The following is a 16,531-nucleotide window of genomic DNA, read 5'->3' on the forward strand; positions in this document are numbered from 1 at the left end:
CCCCAAAATCATCCCCAGCACCCTTTTCCTCTGCCTTCCTGCTCCACAGAACCTAGCTAACCACGACACTCTGCTTTCCCGCTGCTTTTGCTGGAGACCCAACTGTGGCCAATCTGACATGGGAGGAAGTTTCTCAAACCAGCCCATCTCTCTGTCTCTCTCTCTGCCTCTCTCTGCCTCTCTGTCTGTCTCTCTCTGTCTCTCTCTGTCTCTGTCTCTCTCTCTCTCTCGTGTGTGTGTCACTGTCTCTATCTCTCATTTTATATATATACATAAAGACACATATATACACATGCACATATACACAAATACACATGCACATATATACATATACACCTTACTAGTTTTTTGGTTTTAAGCCGAAAAAGCCCATCTTATATGAGTTCTCCTCTGACGGCAAACAACACATGGCAAATAAATCCAAAGTGGCCATCACATAACCAACAAGAAGCATCAGAAAAACCCAGCAAATAAACAAAAATCCAGCATGTTGATCCAGGCCAGGAAGTAAGGAGGTGTGGCTGACAGTACTCCTGGCCCTGGCCTAGCCCTGGGTTACCAGCCGCTGGGCTTCTATAACTCAACCTAACTTACAACAGCAGGTCAGTTCAGAGAAGTTTCTCACACCCATACCTGACTCAGGCAGTCCCAAGATGCCCTGCCTTCCACATCCCTTCACCTGTCTACAGACACACCAGCACTCGCAGCATTCAATGGCTGTCTTAAAGCCTATGAACTAAAATATTCATGTAGAGTTATTTGGAAATATAACTGAGCAACAAAAGTGCAGTCCACGTTACCTTCTATTTCTGTCTTTTCTGATGATTTTAGGAAAAGATTGGTAGAGTAATATCCATTAAAAAGAACACAGCACACACTAACCACTCCCATCTTGGAGCACGGATGAGTTAAAGAATACTGAAGACATAAGACTCCATACATTAACTATAATTACTGACAAACTTACAGGATCAATTCTGTAACTAGTCTATATCTCTTTACTTAATTATGGAATGGATTCTGCTATCAACTGTTTCAGTGTGGTGAGGCCAGAGCAGATCAGAGACTTTATTCATGTCATTCACCTCTATAATTTCAGGCAATGAATACTGATTATGTAAAGAAAGCCAAACACTGAAACAAACTATCATCAGTGTGTCAGCATTTAGAAAAAGAGACTTAAACATGCTCGCTATGATATTCAGTCTCAACAGCTAAAAATATAAACCCTCTACAAGTCTCATCTCACTGTAAAGAAATTGTTTTGAGTTTTTTTCTTTTTTTCTTTGCTTTGTGTTTTGATTTATTTATTGGCAGAGTTTTGTTTCAAGACAGGGCTTTTTTCTCTGCGTAGCCTTGGCTAGCCTTAAACTCAAGAGATCCCCTTTGCCTCTGCCCCTGCCCCTGCCCCTGCCCCTGCCTCCCAAGTGCTGGCATTAAAGGTGTGTGCCGCCACGACCACTGGCAAAATTTTTTAAACTGAGGAAAAATTATTTTCCTTCCAACACCAAATTAGCTTATTTTATTATTAAATGTACCCTGCTATTAGTGTGCAGGCTACATGGTCAAGAATACCCTTGCAATCACACTTTCTGTCTACACTCCCTGATTCCAGAAAAGAGTTTAAATGGCTACCGGTACCTCGGTGTATCCCCAGACACGTGACCTTCCACTACTGTGCACACTGCAGTGGTGCAAGTCTGGTCCTGCTTTAAAGCATCTGCTGTGCGATGGTTTCCTGGCACTTGGGCAGTTAACTGTATTCTTAAATGCAATGAGAAATCAAGTCACAATGCCAAAAGCTGCACAAGGGTCCTCACATTTCAAACTACGCTTCCTCTTAAACTTCAAATGAATATTAATGTCAGTCAATGTACAAGATCCTCTTGATATTCAAAATAAATGAGACATAGCCTCATACTTTACAGAGCTCTGAGTCCAGGGGAAGGTTGAAATGTACACAACTGACACAAATGAATGCAGAGAGAAGTCATACTGAAGAGCACAGCTCTGCTGCAGCATGGCTCAGGAAACGTGCTCCAAACTGAAAGGGAAGCATCCTCATCTGCCTTCGAGAGTGAATACCTACGCTGATATGACCCCGAAGGACCAAAGGTCTACAAAAAGCTGGTCCTGGGCAAAGCCTGCTTGGCAGAGAAAGCCACACAAAGGTGAAGAGGCGGAGACACAGTGAGTGACAGAATCAGGGTCATACTGGAAAGGTCTGAGGATCTCACACATCAATGTATTTAAAGTTTACACACTAGATTCTTAAAATGGCTAAGAACAGAGGATTTTTTGCATGGATTTTACCACAACGTTTAAAAGTTTTCAAAGGAATAAGAGAAACATAAGAGCCAAATCAGTCCAGGAAGGCCTAAATAAATGTCGAAGCAATTGGCATTTCGTAGCCCCCAGCTAGATTACAGAGGCCAAGAAAGGAAGAAGATACACTGGAAGGCAGCGAGACCCTCTGACAGAGTGCAGACCACACCAGACCTCAGCGAGAGACGTGTGCATGATGAAATGCCATGGTTATTTTAGAAAACTAACTCTGGAAAAGGTGTTCAGGTTGGACCAGACAACAGAAATACAGACAGCTGGATGGATGAGCAACAGAATGCCACACATATATTAGCTTCAGCACCAGTTGTAAGAATGGGAAGAAAGATGGACGCAAAGAAGTGGAGCCAAGTGAGGGCTGGGATGCCCTGGGTCTCTATAATCAGATCACAACTACATTTAAAACAGTGAGCACTGAGCTGGGCGTGGTGGCGCACGCCTTTAATCCCAGCACTCGGGAGGCAGAGGCAGGCAGATTTCTGAGTTCGAGGCCAGCCTGGTCTACAAAGTGAGTTCCAGGACAGCCAGGACTATACAGAGAAACCCTGTCTCAAAAACCAAAAAAAGAAAAAAGGGAAAAAAAAGAAAAAAAAAAAAGACAGTGAGCACTAAAGCATCAGGGAATAGAAAGTTCTGGAAACATGTAAACTGGTGCCCACTGAGAAATTTGGCAATAAAAAGAAGTAGGGTGAGGCAGTAAGGAAGCTTGTGCTGGGAGCGTATCATATCATATTGTTCTGTCTTTAGGAGCAGTGGCAATGGAATGCTGAGTGGATCTGTATATGCATTTCTAGGCCTGACTACAGCAGGGAAGAAAGCGCCCGGGCCTCTGTGTTCACTCTTCACTTGTCAACACGCAGGGGATCCTGGAGATCCATCAGTAAAGACACCAGGGCCGCCACCCTGCCTGGCCACACAACCTTCTCTGTGTTGTGGAAAGCCACTTAGATTAACATCAAGTGAGCTAGGAAGGCAGAGGTTAGTGGGACAGTAGCCAGTGACAAAGATGAACAGAACGCAGCTACATGTTCTTGGGACAAACCAGCCTTAACTGCGCATGGAGGTGACAGAGGTAAACAGAGCAATAGCTGCGCACCTCCTAGCTTGTCAGCAGTTTCTGAGGAACAGTCTATCCATTCCCTCAGTTTGTGAGATCACAGTATCACGTACATCCCAGAGCTACTTAATAGATATGTGACCCACTGTAAAAAGGTCATGATCGTCACAGTCAAGTCAGTCTGGGAACATCCACAAACTGCTCAGTGTTCTATTAAACTGTAACCGATGAGAGAAGCCACAGAAGTAATTTGTAATCTAAAGGCCAAACACTGCATTCATGTTCTGACAAACACAGGCTTGAGCTCAGTGTACTGGCTTGTACCCCAGTATTAGAGAGGGTAAGGCAGAAGGAAGGATTGCCACAAGCCCCAGGTTAGCTTAAGCTATATAATAAGATCCAGTCCAGCCAGGTTACTGTAAGAGACCTTGTCTTAAAGGGTGGAGGGGAGACCAGCAATCATTAAATCAATGAAGTATGTGTCAACTGATATAGTCATTCAATTTAATATCAACAGTCTTCCTTTTCTAAGAAATCTCTTTTCATACCTGTTGGGACTCCAAGGTATGGTAGGAGTCATACTGATGTCTGGAAACAAAACAGCATTGTCCTTAATCCTGTCTAGTGCATAATGCATTTCACAGAGGGGTAATCGGTTCAACTGAAACTGAAGCTCAACCTGAAATACAAAATGGACATTTTTACAAAAGACTTTTGCACCAACATGGATATCAGGAGTACCATTAAATACTTCATGGAGACAACCTTTTGCAGGACAAGTTTAGACTTTCTTTCAAACTATGGAATTAGTATGAGCAATTAGTACGGAAAACACTGACTGCATGTGTTAGGCACTGTAATAAGCAGCTGCCATGGATGACCTTGTGTGATCATACTAACAGTATACATGCTATTATTAACCTCATTTTACATACTAAGAACTGAAATCTTACAAACACCAGATAAAGGGTATCTGAATCCACCATGCCCATAGAAAATACATTTGATAGCATCGAAACAAGTGTGTGATATCACATGATGAATGATAATCAACCTTATAACACTGTACAGACTGACTATGAATAATGGTCCCTAAGTTTCCTATTTTAAAAAGACGGGCTAGCTTTCCAGTTAAATATGGCAAACTGAGCATAGGTTTCCAACACCATTAATCCAAAGAGAAGGGAAGTGGGCACATGCTCATCTCATGGCTCTGGATGCTGCAGTTTCCAAAACATCTGCTCTTCCACTGCTGATGTCAAAGTCTAGAGCTTCTACAAGACTGGAACATACTACACGCTCCTTAAACTCAAAAGGTGACTGAAGCTGTAGTTCCAACCAGCCAGGATGAGACTTCAAAGTCACATGCATTCTGTTCCAGGGCGACCGCTGGCATAGGTGACACACTCCTGGGAGAAGGAAGGCACTGCCTGCAAACATACCTGGATGTCACAGTCAGGTCGCAGACTAAGCTCCTCACAGCATTCCCTGGATATCCTTAAAAATACATAGTCTTTTGTTTTTTCTTCAATAGTAGCTTCATAAACCTTCTCTTTGGTTCCCTGGGACTGAACAGGCTTCTCCTTAGGGACTGGTAATAAATAAACAGCATTGACCCTGGTCATCACCAGCCGTCCAGCCAAAGTGTCTTCAGAGAGGGTTTCAGTGAGCTTGAAACGACCAAAAAGTTGTCCGTTCTGAGCATACTTTGCACCCCCAGAAACTCCAGTGAGCATGAAGCTTGCTAAAATCTGCAATTGCACTTTAAGGTTGAACCTAAATCAAAAGCAGAAAACTAATTTGAGTACTTCTCATCAAAACTGTAAGAACTAGAAACACACAACACAGAAATTCAAGTATAAACATAAGGAATGTGAAACTCCACACTGTACGAGTTAGCAATTCTATAGATGATATCTTTCTGCCTTTAATCCAACCTGAAGACAAGTTACATAAGCATTAGTTGCATTAAAGGTATGCATTTTTAAAAGACTGCATGGGGCCCCGGATAGGGCTCAGTGGGTAAAAGTGCCTTGTGCCAAGCCTGATATCCTGAGTTCCATTCTAGAAGCCACGTGGTGGAAGACGCAAACTAACTCCTCTCACCCCTGTATGTAAGCCCTGCCTCTCATACACACATATGCACAAGCACAAATAAATAATTCTTGTAAGTCTGAGTAAACTCTGGGTGATTACTTTATAAGTAATAAAGTGGAATACATTAATAGGAAACCCTGCTAGAACATAGTTGAGATACTTAAGACTTTAACAGCACCTAACCTAGGAGGAAAGACACTGAACTAAAGCTACAGTGGACTTTCAGGTGAGTGCCTGCCAGGTAAGTCTTTCCCAAAGAATCCAGACGGAACATTCTCTTTCAGTAATACTAACAAATAACATTACCGAAATAAAAGTTTGTTAGTATAAGGAACTGACTCTTGTGCAGGAATCATGGGGGGGGGGGGGGGGCCAAGCCTATTTTACTGACAGCCATCGGGACCCTCCGGCACCCACACATGCACGTGACTATGAGAGACTATGCACCTGAAGGCACCGCAGAGACTCAAGACTAGCTTACACAGTTAAAGCAGTCACAGCAGGGGCGTGGGGTCAGGGCAGTGCATCCCTTTGATCCCAGCACTAGGAGAGCAAAGACAGGAGGATCTCTGTGAGCTCAAGGCCAGTCTGCTCTACAAAGCTAGTCCAGGATAGTTAGGGATAGACAGAGAAACCCAGCCTCAAAAAACCATAAATAAATATTCACATAGAATCTTGTGTCATGAATGATTCTTTAAATAAAGCTTCTTTCTTTAAATAGAGCTGCCTTCCATACACTGAGAAGGACCTGGGGTAATTAAAACTCGTTCAGGGTTGGGAGACAGCACTGTCTCTAATACACTGCTGACTGACAGGAGCTCTCTATAGCTAACAGTGATGTCCAAACTTCAAATCACCTCCCTTGTATTTGCAGCAACCCTGCTCTTTAAACTCCCTCCTCCGAAAACGTCCAGGGACTTTCTGCGGCCTGTCCTCTATTCCTCCATTTCCATCCAAACTCGGATACCTTCTCAAAGCCCAGTGTGCCCTCATCTTACTCCCTAATGGATGCCTTTGTTCCTGCATTCTCCATGCCCAGACATGTAGCACCAAATAACCCCTGACCCCTCCTGTGTGTGTCTCCAAACGAACGCTTGCCTGCATTATGCAAAAAGGCTCCACCAGCCGGGCAGTGATGGTGCACGACTTTAATCTCAGCACTTGGGAAGCGGAGACAGGCGGATTTCTGAGTTCGAGGCCAGCCTGGTCTACAGAGTGAGTTCCAGGACAGCAGGACTACACAGAGAAACCCTGTCTCGAAAAACAAAAAACAAAAACCAAAAAAAAAAAAAAAGGCTCCACCATTCCATGTGTCCATGCTAAAAGCTGAGTTGCACTGACGGTGCTTCTCTCACCAACTGATATTCCTCTACAATACTGTCACAAAGCCCTGATTCTGGAGGCGCTGTGTAACTGTAATGACACCCTGCTCCAGAGGCTCTGCCCCTCCCCTCCCCTCCCCTCTGGCCTTCTCGGGCACCTGCACTTACGTGCAAATCCTTGCACATGCACACCAAGACAGACACAGAATTTAAAATAAGATAAATCCTTTCAAGAACAGCCCTTTGAAATTCAAACACTTTAAATATAAAGCACACCGTGAATGAACAAAGGCAATCCTTTCCACTGTTGCACACCACATTCTGAATCAATCTTGAAGTCTATGTAATCTCAGCCTTCCCAGGAGGCAGAATAACAGCCAACAAAATTTCCAACTACTGTAAAACCACGTGTCTAGCTCCTAAGAAACATGGAGGGACCAATGCCAGCATTTGTTAGCTCATTATCTCTGAAGTGATATTTCAATTTTCAAATGCCAGAGCTATACAGTAAGTTTGGTTTCATGAGATTTTTTTCCGACTACATGAACAAGAATCAGGCCAGTAACAAGAGAAGGCCTGGTCTACTGCAGCAGAGGGAGAAGCAAGGTAACCCACAGAGGGTGACACACACAGCCCACATCCACTGTAGGCCTGTGGGCAGGTGGACTGAGTAGCCAGGCCAATTAGGCTTGCACTGCGCAAGTTCATGGAAAGCAGAGTTTCAGCTAATGGCTCTTTCTTTGATTTTAAGATTTATACTTATTATTTTTAAAATTCTGTTTATGGGGGATATAAATGTGTATGTCAGGGGCTCCCAGAGGCCAAAGTGTGGGATCCCTGGAGCTGGAGTTAAGGGCAGTTGTGAGCCACTTGATGTGGGTGCTGGGAACAGAAAGTAGCGCCTCAGAACCATCTCTCCAGCCCTAAATCCTATTTCTCTCAGAATTGGATGGAATTCCTCTGAGGTAGGATCACGGAATGCACATCAACATATGGCTAAAGTTGTTTCCTTTTAGGGGAGAAATAGACCTTGGAGACCCTGAGAGCCTCTCATAATTCAATGAGCCCAAGCGCACTGCCCTTAGCTCCTGCACACTGAAGCTTTATAAACAAGTCTCACGGTGTGGCTGGGCTCTAGCTCAGAAACCGCTGGCTGGCCTTGAACTCATGATCCTCTTGGTTTTGTTTCCTTTGTGCTAGGATTAAAGGTGTGTAGCACTAGGCCCAACTCTCTGGTAAGTTGTGCTTTTTTTAAATTTTGAAATAGGATCTTGCTACTCAGCCCTGGCTGTCCTGGGATTCACTAAGCCCCATCTCCTTCTGCAGCTCAAGCGGCCAAATGCTGAGATTAACCGTATGTGTCATCATGCCAGGCATCTGGTCACTGCTACTCATCCCAATACTCACACAGTATTTTTCTTAAGAAAAAAAATGATAATGGGAACAACACACGAGCATGTTCGTGTGTTAATAAAATATGATTTCTTCAGCTCAGACTACAAGCACAATAAATTCAAGCCTTTTAAGATTTACACAAATGGGAGGTGACAGCTCAGCAGGTAAAAGTGCTAGGTGCCTGAGCTGAGTTTAATCCCCACAACCCACTCAAGAGACCAGATGCAGTAGCCAATGCCTGTGGTCTCAGTGAGGGCCAGAGACAGGAGAGTTGACCAGAAGCACGCACATACAGTATGGCAGCAAAACAAGAGAAACCCTGCCTCAAAACCAGGGTGGGAGGAGAGGAGCACTTGGGCGCTTATGAGTCCACACTCACACAGACACACACTAAATAAAATCTTCAAAACAAAGACTTGTATAAATGGGCCAGCACATACCTGTAATATGAGCACTCAAGAGGAAAGGGCAAAAGGCTGACAAGTTCAAGACCAGCCTAGGCTCTACAGTCAGATTCCAGAGAGAGGGAGAGAAGAGCACAGCCCAAAAGGGCCAAGACACAGTCCCAGCATAATGAAATACATTACACTCCCTTTGCATACTGAACATAAGTAGATGCTCTGACAGGTTCCACCCCATCAGACCTGCAGAGCAGCACAAGGCATTTTTGAGGTTTACCTTTCCTTTTCGGATAAGAGTTTCTGAATCCGTTATTAATAAGTCAGTTTGAAGGAAAAAAATGTATTGGCTAGACTATAGTTAAAAGGAAAAATTGTTATAAAAATGTAATCTCATCTCACTGAGGTTCAATTTTGAAGATTCATCCTATTTTACCTAAACAGAAGAAAAGTACTTTCAAATAAAAATGGCCTTGTTAATCGTTTCACTCGCTCCCACTTTCATTTCAGACTACTTCTCTTAAACTGACAATCTTTGGTTTCAGCTCTTGGTGTGTGCCTGTGACTAAGGCATAAGAAGGTGGAGCACTTATAGATGGACATAATGACATGTCATCATCAAATGATTTTCCTCTATCTAAACCATCTCACTCTTCAAAAAGCTTTCAGAAGATGTGGCTTGCTTCTGTGTTTGTCCTTTGACTCCACAAATACCCGTTAGGTGCATACCATAGCACGGCCCGTACTCACTGTAAAACTTCTCAAGAGCAGGGACCAGTTTTATACTCCCAAAGTGAGCAGAGCTGATCCCAGAGCAGAGGCTCAGTAAGGTTTTATGACAAACATACAATACACACACACACTAAACACACACACACTAAACACACACACACACACTAAACACACACACACTAAACACAAGTCTTACATGCACTTCTGTTAAAGATAGAATCCAGAGCACCAAGGCACTGGTGCTGGCCCATGTCTGTACCCCTAACATTCAAGAGGCAGAGGCAGAAAGACTCATGAGAGTTCAAGGCCTGCATAGTAAGTTCTAGGCCAGCCAGGATGTCACATAAGACCCTGTTTCTAAATTAGGTAATTAGTTAAATGAAAAACACAGCTAGTGAAAAACAGTTATTTAACACCCATCCTCACTCAAGCATGTCCATTGTAAAGTTAAAATCAACACTGTAAAGGGGAAAGAAAGGAAAGGAGTGGACAGGGGCCACAGGTGGAAAGAGGGAGGAGGGGTGGGGAGAGCAGAGCAGAGCAGAGCGGCGGGAAGAGGTGCTCAGAGAACATACCTGCTGACTTCTTTATACTGGGCTATCTCCTCAATATAAAGCAGGTCGTGCAGCCGCGACTGATAGTTAGTCTTGGTCAGGGACTTGTCTAAGACGGACTGTGTAAACAGCTGGTCGGCAGAAAGAGGGATTTGGTATCTGATCAAAAGGCTCTTCTCCAGGTCAGTAGTTTCGTTAGGTTCAAAATCTACAATAGTCTTAGACGAGGAGTCCCAGCGCTTGGCTGTGGTTACCAGCTGCCGCTTTGCATGCATCAGGTATTCAAGATCTACACAAAAACATGGAACACATTCATGAAAGAACATGACATCAAACTCTCAGATGTGCAAGTGCTCGCTTCTGTAACAGCTTCTTATACTAAAGATAAAACCCTTAGAAATAAACAGCACAAAACTCACTGACAGTACTTTCCCCATGCCAGACATATTTTGACTTTCTTAACATCATACATTATTAGGAACCCATTTAAGAACACCTTTTTATACATTAGGTTAGGTTATACCACAGAGAGCTATTTGGGGAAACATTCAGAACTATGTGATGTGCAGGAGGAAGAACTGATTATCCTGTGTGACAGACTGTACTACGGGAGCCAAAACAGTCCCTTTCCTCCGCACCCTACCAGGACCTGCCCCAAAAACACAGAGAAGAACAAAAGTCCACAGAGTTCTGGGCTTTGGTTGTGTGGACATCACTTTGCTACCCGCACCAATCTGTGAGAAGATCAGACGTACAACACCATTGTCTCCTGGGAACATGTGACTGGAAGCCACTTAAATGTCACTTCTGAAAAGTCCATGTTAAACTGTGCAAAATTACACGTTAAGCAGGGTTCGATATCAAAATCAGGAACTTAAAGAGATGTAACATAAACTAGCAAGGATGAAAGAAAGCCACAGTGCGCCTTTAATCCCAGCACTCGGGAGGCAGAGGCAGGGGGATTTCTGAGTTCGAGGCCAGCCTGGTCTACAAAGTGAGTTCCAGGACAGCCAATCCTGTCTCAAAAAAAAAAAAAAAAAAGAAAGAAAGAAAGAAAGCCACAGTGAGAAATCGAGAATTAGACAAAAGGTGAAAAGTTATTTAACAGACTCATTAAGCCAAGATTCAGTTTTAGTATAAGAGGAAAGGCTTCCTTCCCTACTTCAGACAGAGAGAGCGCAGGAAAAGTCACACTAAGCTATGTCTGAATTCGGACAGGCGTGACTGCAACCGCTCATCCACTTAGTGCTTTGGTATGTGTTTCTTATTTTGTAATGCTGGAGATGAAACCCAGAGCCCAACATATCTACCACTGAACTACACCCCAAGCTCTGACGCTGCACTCTCTAGATGCCACATAGGCACATAAGCACCCAGTCACTCACAAAGAAATTCACAACAGTAGCGAATATCCTAACATCTTAATAAGAATATATAAAGGTCCTAATTTCTAACATTTGGTCCTTGTGAAAGCATTTTCTAAGAGTGTTGCTATTTCTCAAATGGCAGCACAAGTACAATGATCACAACAGCGAAGATGCCCATTAAACTTACACTTCAGACTACTCTGGGGGCTGGAGAGATGGCTCAGCAGCTAAGAGGAGGCAGCAACTTACTGCCTCTACTCAGAGGACCAGAGTATGACTTCCAGAGCCCATGACACTGGCTCATAGCTACCCATAACTCCAGTTCCAGACACCCTCTTCCGACATCCATAAGTGTACAGAGAGAGAGAGAGACAGACAGACAGACAGACAGAGACAAAGAGACAGAGAGAGACAGAGACAGAAAGATTTAAGTAAAGAAATGCTCTTCACTGGGTTAGGCATTTAGGCTTGGAGGCACACATCTTTAATCTCAGCATTTAGGAGACAGGCAAATTTGTGAGTTCAAGGCCAGCCTGGTAGATAAGAGCAAGATCCAGGGCAGTCAGGGCTATAAAATAAGTCCCTGTACTAAGAAAGAAAAATACTTTGTAGAAGGGCAGAAGGATGTCAAACTTCTAGTATAACGTTGGAAATTTACATTTCATAATTACATTTTTCTTTTTTTTCTTTTGTTTTTGTTTGCTTTTTGGTTGTTGTTTTTTTTTCCCCGAGACAGAAACCGGTTTCTCTGTGTAGCTCTGGCTGTCCTGGAACTCACTCTGTAGAACCAGGCTGGCCTCGAACTCAGAAATCCACCTGCCTCTGCCTCCCAAGTGCAGGGATTAAAGGTGCACACCACCACCGCCCGGCTATATTTTTCTTTAAGTGAAGTCAGACTACTTAATGCAACACATTCTGTGTCATTTAAGTCACTGACTATTCCTGTGTTCCTTAAGGTGCTGGGACAACAGACCTAAAATGGTCTTCCAAGAACACCACTGTTGTTAGGTTAAAAATCTACACAAATTATACAGAAACTCAACTTCTCTACTTCTGACTGGAAGTATTCAGATTTTAGGAACATGGTATAGGCATATCTTTTGACATTTTATGTAGATAATGTCATATTTCGTACTTTGGTTTTAAGAAATTATTAGAGCAAGTGGCACCACAAAGTTTTCAAACAATGTTACTTCTTACTTCGTTTCTTTTTTGGGAGAGGAGGGGGAGAATTTCACTGTGTAGGCTAAGCTAGCCCAGAACTCACGTTTCTCCTCAGCCCCAACCTTCCAAGCCCAGGGACTAGGTTATGAGCCACCACACACAACGCTCTATTAATGACCATGAAGGAGGGGGAAGCTGTGGCCATAAAGCGAGGGCCTGAAGACAGCTGCCGTGTGCAGCCCCAGAAGATGGGGTGTGTGAGCGGCTGGAGGCTCCTAAGGAGAGGCTTCACAGAGCTAATTCTCACAGGAACCTCAGGCAGCTTCTGCCTCTGTTCTTCATTCCTCTTACTCGAGTTTTTTCTTCTCTCTTGTTTTTGAAGTTGGGTGATTTTGGGGGAGGCTGGGGGAATGTTTTAGAGAGAGAGTCTTCCTTTATAGCTCTATGGCCTAGAATTTGCAGTTATCCCCCTGCCTCAGCTTCTTGATTATTCTTGACTACTGGGATAAGATGTGTGAGCCACCAAATCCTGCTCCAGTCCTCTTACCTCAAAACAAAACAAAACAAAACACCCACCTTTGTTAAACTGTGTAACGAGCCACCACCTAACTTACAGTGCTTAAAGGTCTTGAGTGACACTTATGGAAAAGAAGGTAAGGCCCCCTCGCCCATGAGGATGGGGAGCAGATATGATCCTTGGGGTGCTCATCTCCCACTGTAGCTCCACTGCTGTGATCCCCAGACTTAGGTAATCTTAGGACTGCTGAGTCAGCTCACCATGGCATGTATGCTCCCCCCACTACACCATCTCAAATGAACCACACTCTGGAAAGACAAAAACTGAACAGGCATGGGCCAGCATTCACAACACTTAGGAGAGCCCGACAGCACTTATTAGCAAACAGTGCTTATTAATAGTACTTATGGGCATTCCTTATTAACCCTTGTAACAATAATCTCCAAAGAAGGCTGAGAGGAATTACAAACCCATGGAACTATGCATACCCTGAGATGTGGAAAGTAGGCAGAAACTGTAAATACATTTAAGAGAAGTCCACTAGGGGGCTGGAGAGATGGCTAAGCGGTTAAGAGCACAGACTGCTCTTCCAAAGGACCTGAGTTCAATTCCCACCAACCACATGGTGGCTCAAAACCATCTGTAATGAGATCTGACGCCCTCTTCTGGAATGTCTGAAGACAGCTACAGTGTACTCACATATAATAAATAAATAAATCTTTAAAATAATAGAGAGAGAGAGAGAAGTCCACTAGAAGTTAAAGTAGACTATACCCACAGTGGTACAGCACTTACCTACCATGAGTGAGAGCCTACACTGAATCTACAGCAGAACCAAAGACCTAACAAACAGGATATACTTATATACTTAGCTACACCATGAAAGAGATGCCACTCTTTTTTTTTTTTTTTTTTTTTTTTGTGGTTTTTCGAGACAGGGTTTCTCTGTGTAGCTCTGGCTGTCCTGGAACTCACTTTGTAGACCAAGCTGGTCTCGAACTCAGAAATCCGCCTGCCTCTGCCTCCCGAGTGCTGGGATTAAAGGCGTGCGCCACCACGCCCGGCTGAGACGCCACTCTTAAAGTAACCAACTCGGGGCTACAAGAGCTGGCTCAGCAGTTAAGAGCTCTTGCTGCTCTTCCAGAAGACCAGAGGTCAGTTCCCAGCACCGACACTCAGCAGCTCACAATTGTAACTCCAGCTCCAGGGAACCGATGCTGCTGTCTCTGAGGACACCTCCATTCCCCCTGTACACACTCCCATGTAGACAAGCAAACCTACATATAGCTTTAAAGTAATAAAAATAAATCTATTTTTTACAAAAATAACCAACTCAACCAGAACAGCTAATGTGACACAAGAGATGCTTGCCAATGTCCTTGGCCTCTATGATGTGAAGACTTCAAGAGCCTGCTCACATTTCAGCCACACATCTACTATCCATTAGGATATAGTATCCAAAGGAAAGCTTCGCTTTGAAATATGAAATGCATCCAATTTAAATAGTACTTTTAATGGGGCCTGGAGACTGCACAAAAAGGCAATGAGGGGAAACAAAAGCAGAGATGGCCCAGACGCATTCAATAAACGCAACTTATTAAAAGCAGCTCTATTAACTAAACGTGAGATAAAATGCTTCCTAATTTCAAAATCACACGCCACACCCTTCCTTAGAAGACCAAAGTTTTGGTCTCTGGTTTTACAGTTTTGGCCGTTCACATTACAAATCAACACAAGCGCACAGTAACTTCCCAACTGGCGCCTTGGCTTCCATTCCACTACCCTTCCTCTCCCACACAGCTACCCAGAGGCAACAGCAAGCCTTCCTCACTAAGGCAACCACTGGTCCCTCTTTTCTCTATTTAAGAGGCTAATAGAAAGCTGAAACACGCACGTGTACGTGCATGCGCAGACAGAGAAACACTCCCTAAGCACACAAAACTGTGCCAGATGTGATGGCATACACCTCTAGTCCCAGCATCTGAAGGCAGAGGCAGGCAGATCTCTGTAAATTTGAGGCCATTCAGGGCTACATAGAGACTCTGTCTCAAAAAAAAAAAATTAAAAAGTATGAAACTGTCAAAGTACACATTAATAAATACTAAAAACAAAACCGAATGTATTCCTTAAACACACATAAACAGACTCAAACAGTGAAGGCAGCAAGCAGCTTCCCCACGCGCTTTTATTAGCGTACACTGACCTGCGTGACTAACTTTAAAACCCTGTTTCTAAAGCTTTGCTGGCCACACAGGGTCATAGAACTAGAAGGTATGTGTCCTTCATTTGCCATCAACTTTGGCCAACTGGCAATAACTTCTACGGTGAACTAAATTTGGGCTGGTGTTATCATGTCTTCCTAGAGTCACAGCAAAGAAATAAATATCATGCTTCCAGACTAAAACCTAAGACAAATTTTAATTATGCTGCTTCCAGACAGCCAAAACCCAATTCCAAACTTTGCCATGAGTGGAGTGGGTGTGTAGCACGCACGGAAAGCTCCTCCTCCCGTCACGGGTGCCGTCTACCACACATTCTGACCGCTAGCCTTCGCGTTTACCCAAAGACAATTTAACACTTAGTGTATTCTTCTAAACCCCAGTGTCTCACCAACCAGGAAAACAACTGAATTTTAAAAAGAAAGCACAATTTAAGTCACACACATTTCTTCAACAGTTTAAAGATCACAATATAGCTATTAGAGGAAAGATATCCCCTAATTCCCTCTTGGCCCATAAATAAAAAGGTTTTGGATGCTGCAGATAACAACAATCGTGTGGGGGAGAGGAATCTATGGAGCTATGTTTTTAATTCCACTCAAAAGCCAAATTAACTAAGGAAGGGTTTTAGCTCAATAATGAATAATGAATTGGGAAAATGTAACTCTACTGTGAGTCTCCCTGAGTCACACTAATGCAATGAAATACCATCATCAATAAGTGTGAATGAAAGGCAACAGCCTTTGGTGGCTGAGGCCCACTAGGACTCAAGGAGAATGGGTGGCATTCCTTACCCCATGAGGTCGGCAGAATGTCGGGTAAGCACAGCAAGAACAGATGGCCCAATAGGGCCAAATGTTTAACTTTAGAAGGAGCGTGGACATTGTCAGCATGCTTTGCATATAAAACTTATTTAGCAATTATGCTGGCTAGTTTATGTCACCTTGATGCAAGCTAGAGTCATTTGGGAAGAGGGATTCTCAGTGAGAAAATGCCTCCGTGATTTAGCGTGTCTGTAGTACATTTTCTTAATTAGGGATTGGGGTGGGAGGGCTCAGCCCATTATGGGTGGTACCCCTGTGCCCGAGCTGGATTGGTAGTCCTGGTTTCTATAAGAAAGCAGACTGAGCAAGCCATAGAGATCACAACAGTAAGCACTCCTCCATGGTCTCTCCATCAGCTCCCGTCTCCAGGTTCCTGCCCTGTTTGAATTTCCACCATGACTAACTTCAATAATGAGTGGTGGACGGGAAGTTTAAAAGAAATAAATTCTTTCCTCCCCAGGCTGCTTTTGGTCAAGGTGTTTAACACAGCAAGAGCAAGCTCAGGTAGAAATGGTACCAGGAGGAGGGGTGTTGCTGTGATA

At 43.7% G+C, this 16,531-nt stretch overlaps 1 protein-coding gene across 4 annotated transcripts in view; it reads right to left on the minus strand.

Moving 5' to 3' along the window:
- Helz (helicase with zinc finger) overlaps nucleotides 1–16,531 on the minus strand; it is a 142,846-nt gene that overhangs the window by 64,873 nt on the left and 61,442 nt on the right. For all 4 annotated transcript variants that reach the window (XM_021176880.3, XM_029483195.2, XM_021176882.3 and 1 more), the window contains 3 exons: nucleotides 9,920–10,187; nucleotides 4,843–5,176; nucleotides 3,949–4,079 (listed from right to left, as the gene is read on the minus strand). In XM_021176880.3, coding sequence (XP_021032539.1) covers nucleotides 3,949–4,079; nucleotides 4,843–5,176; nucleotides 9,920–10,187 — 733 coding nt within the window. The remainder of the gene's footprint in view (nucleotides 1–3,948; nucleotides 4,080–4,842; nucleotides 5,177–9,919; nucleotides 10,188–16,531) is intronic.

This window comes from Mus caroli, unplaced genomic scaffold (genome assembly GCF_978045245.1).
Source record: "Mus caroli unplaced genomic scaffold, Mus_caroli_1 scaffold_13, whole genome shotgun sequence".
In the NCBI taxonomy this organism is placed as follows: domain Eukaryota; kingdom Metazoa; phylum Chordata; class Mammalia; order Rodentia; family Muridae; genus Mus; species Mus caroli.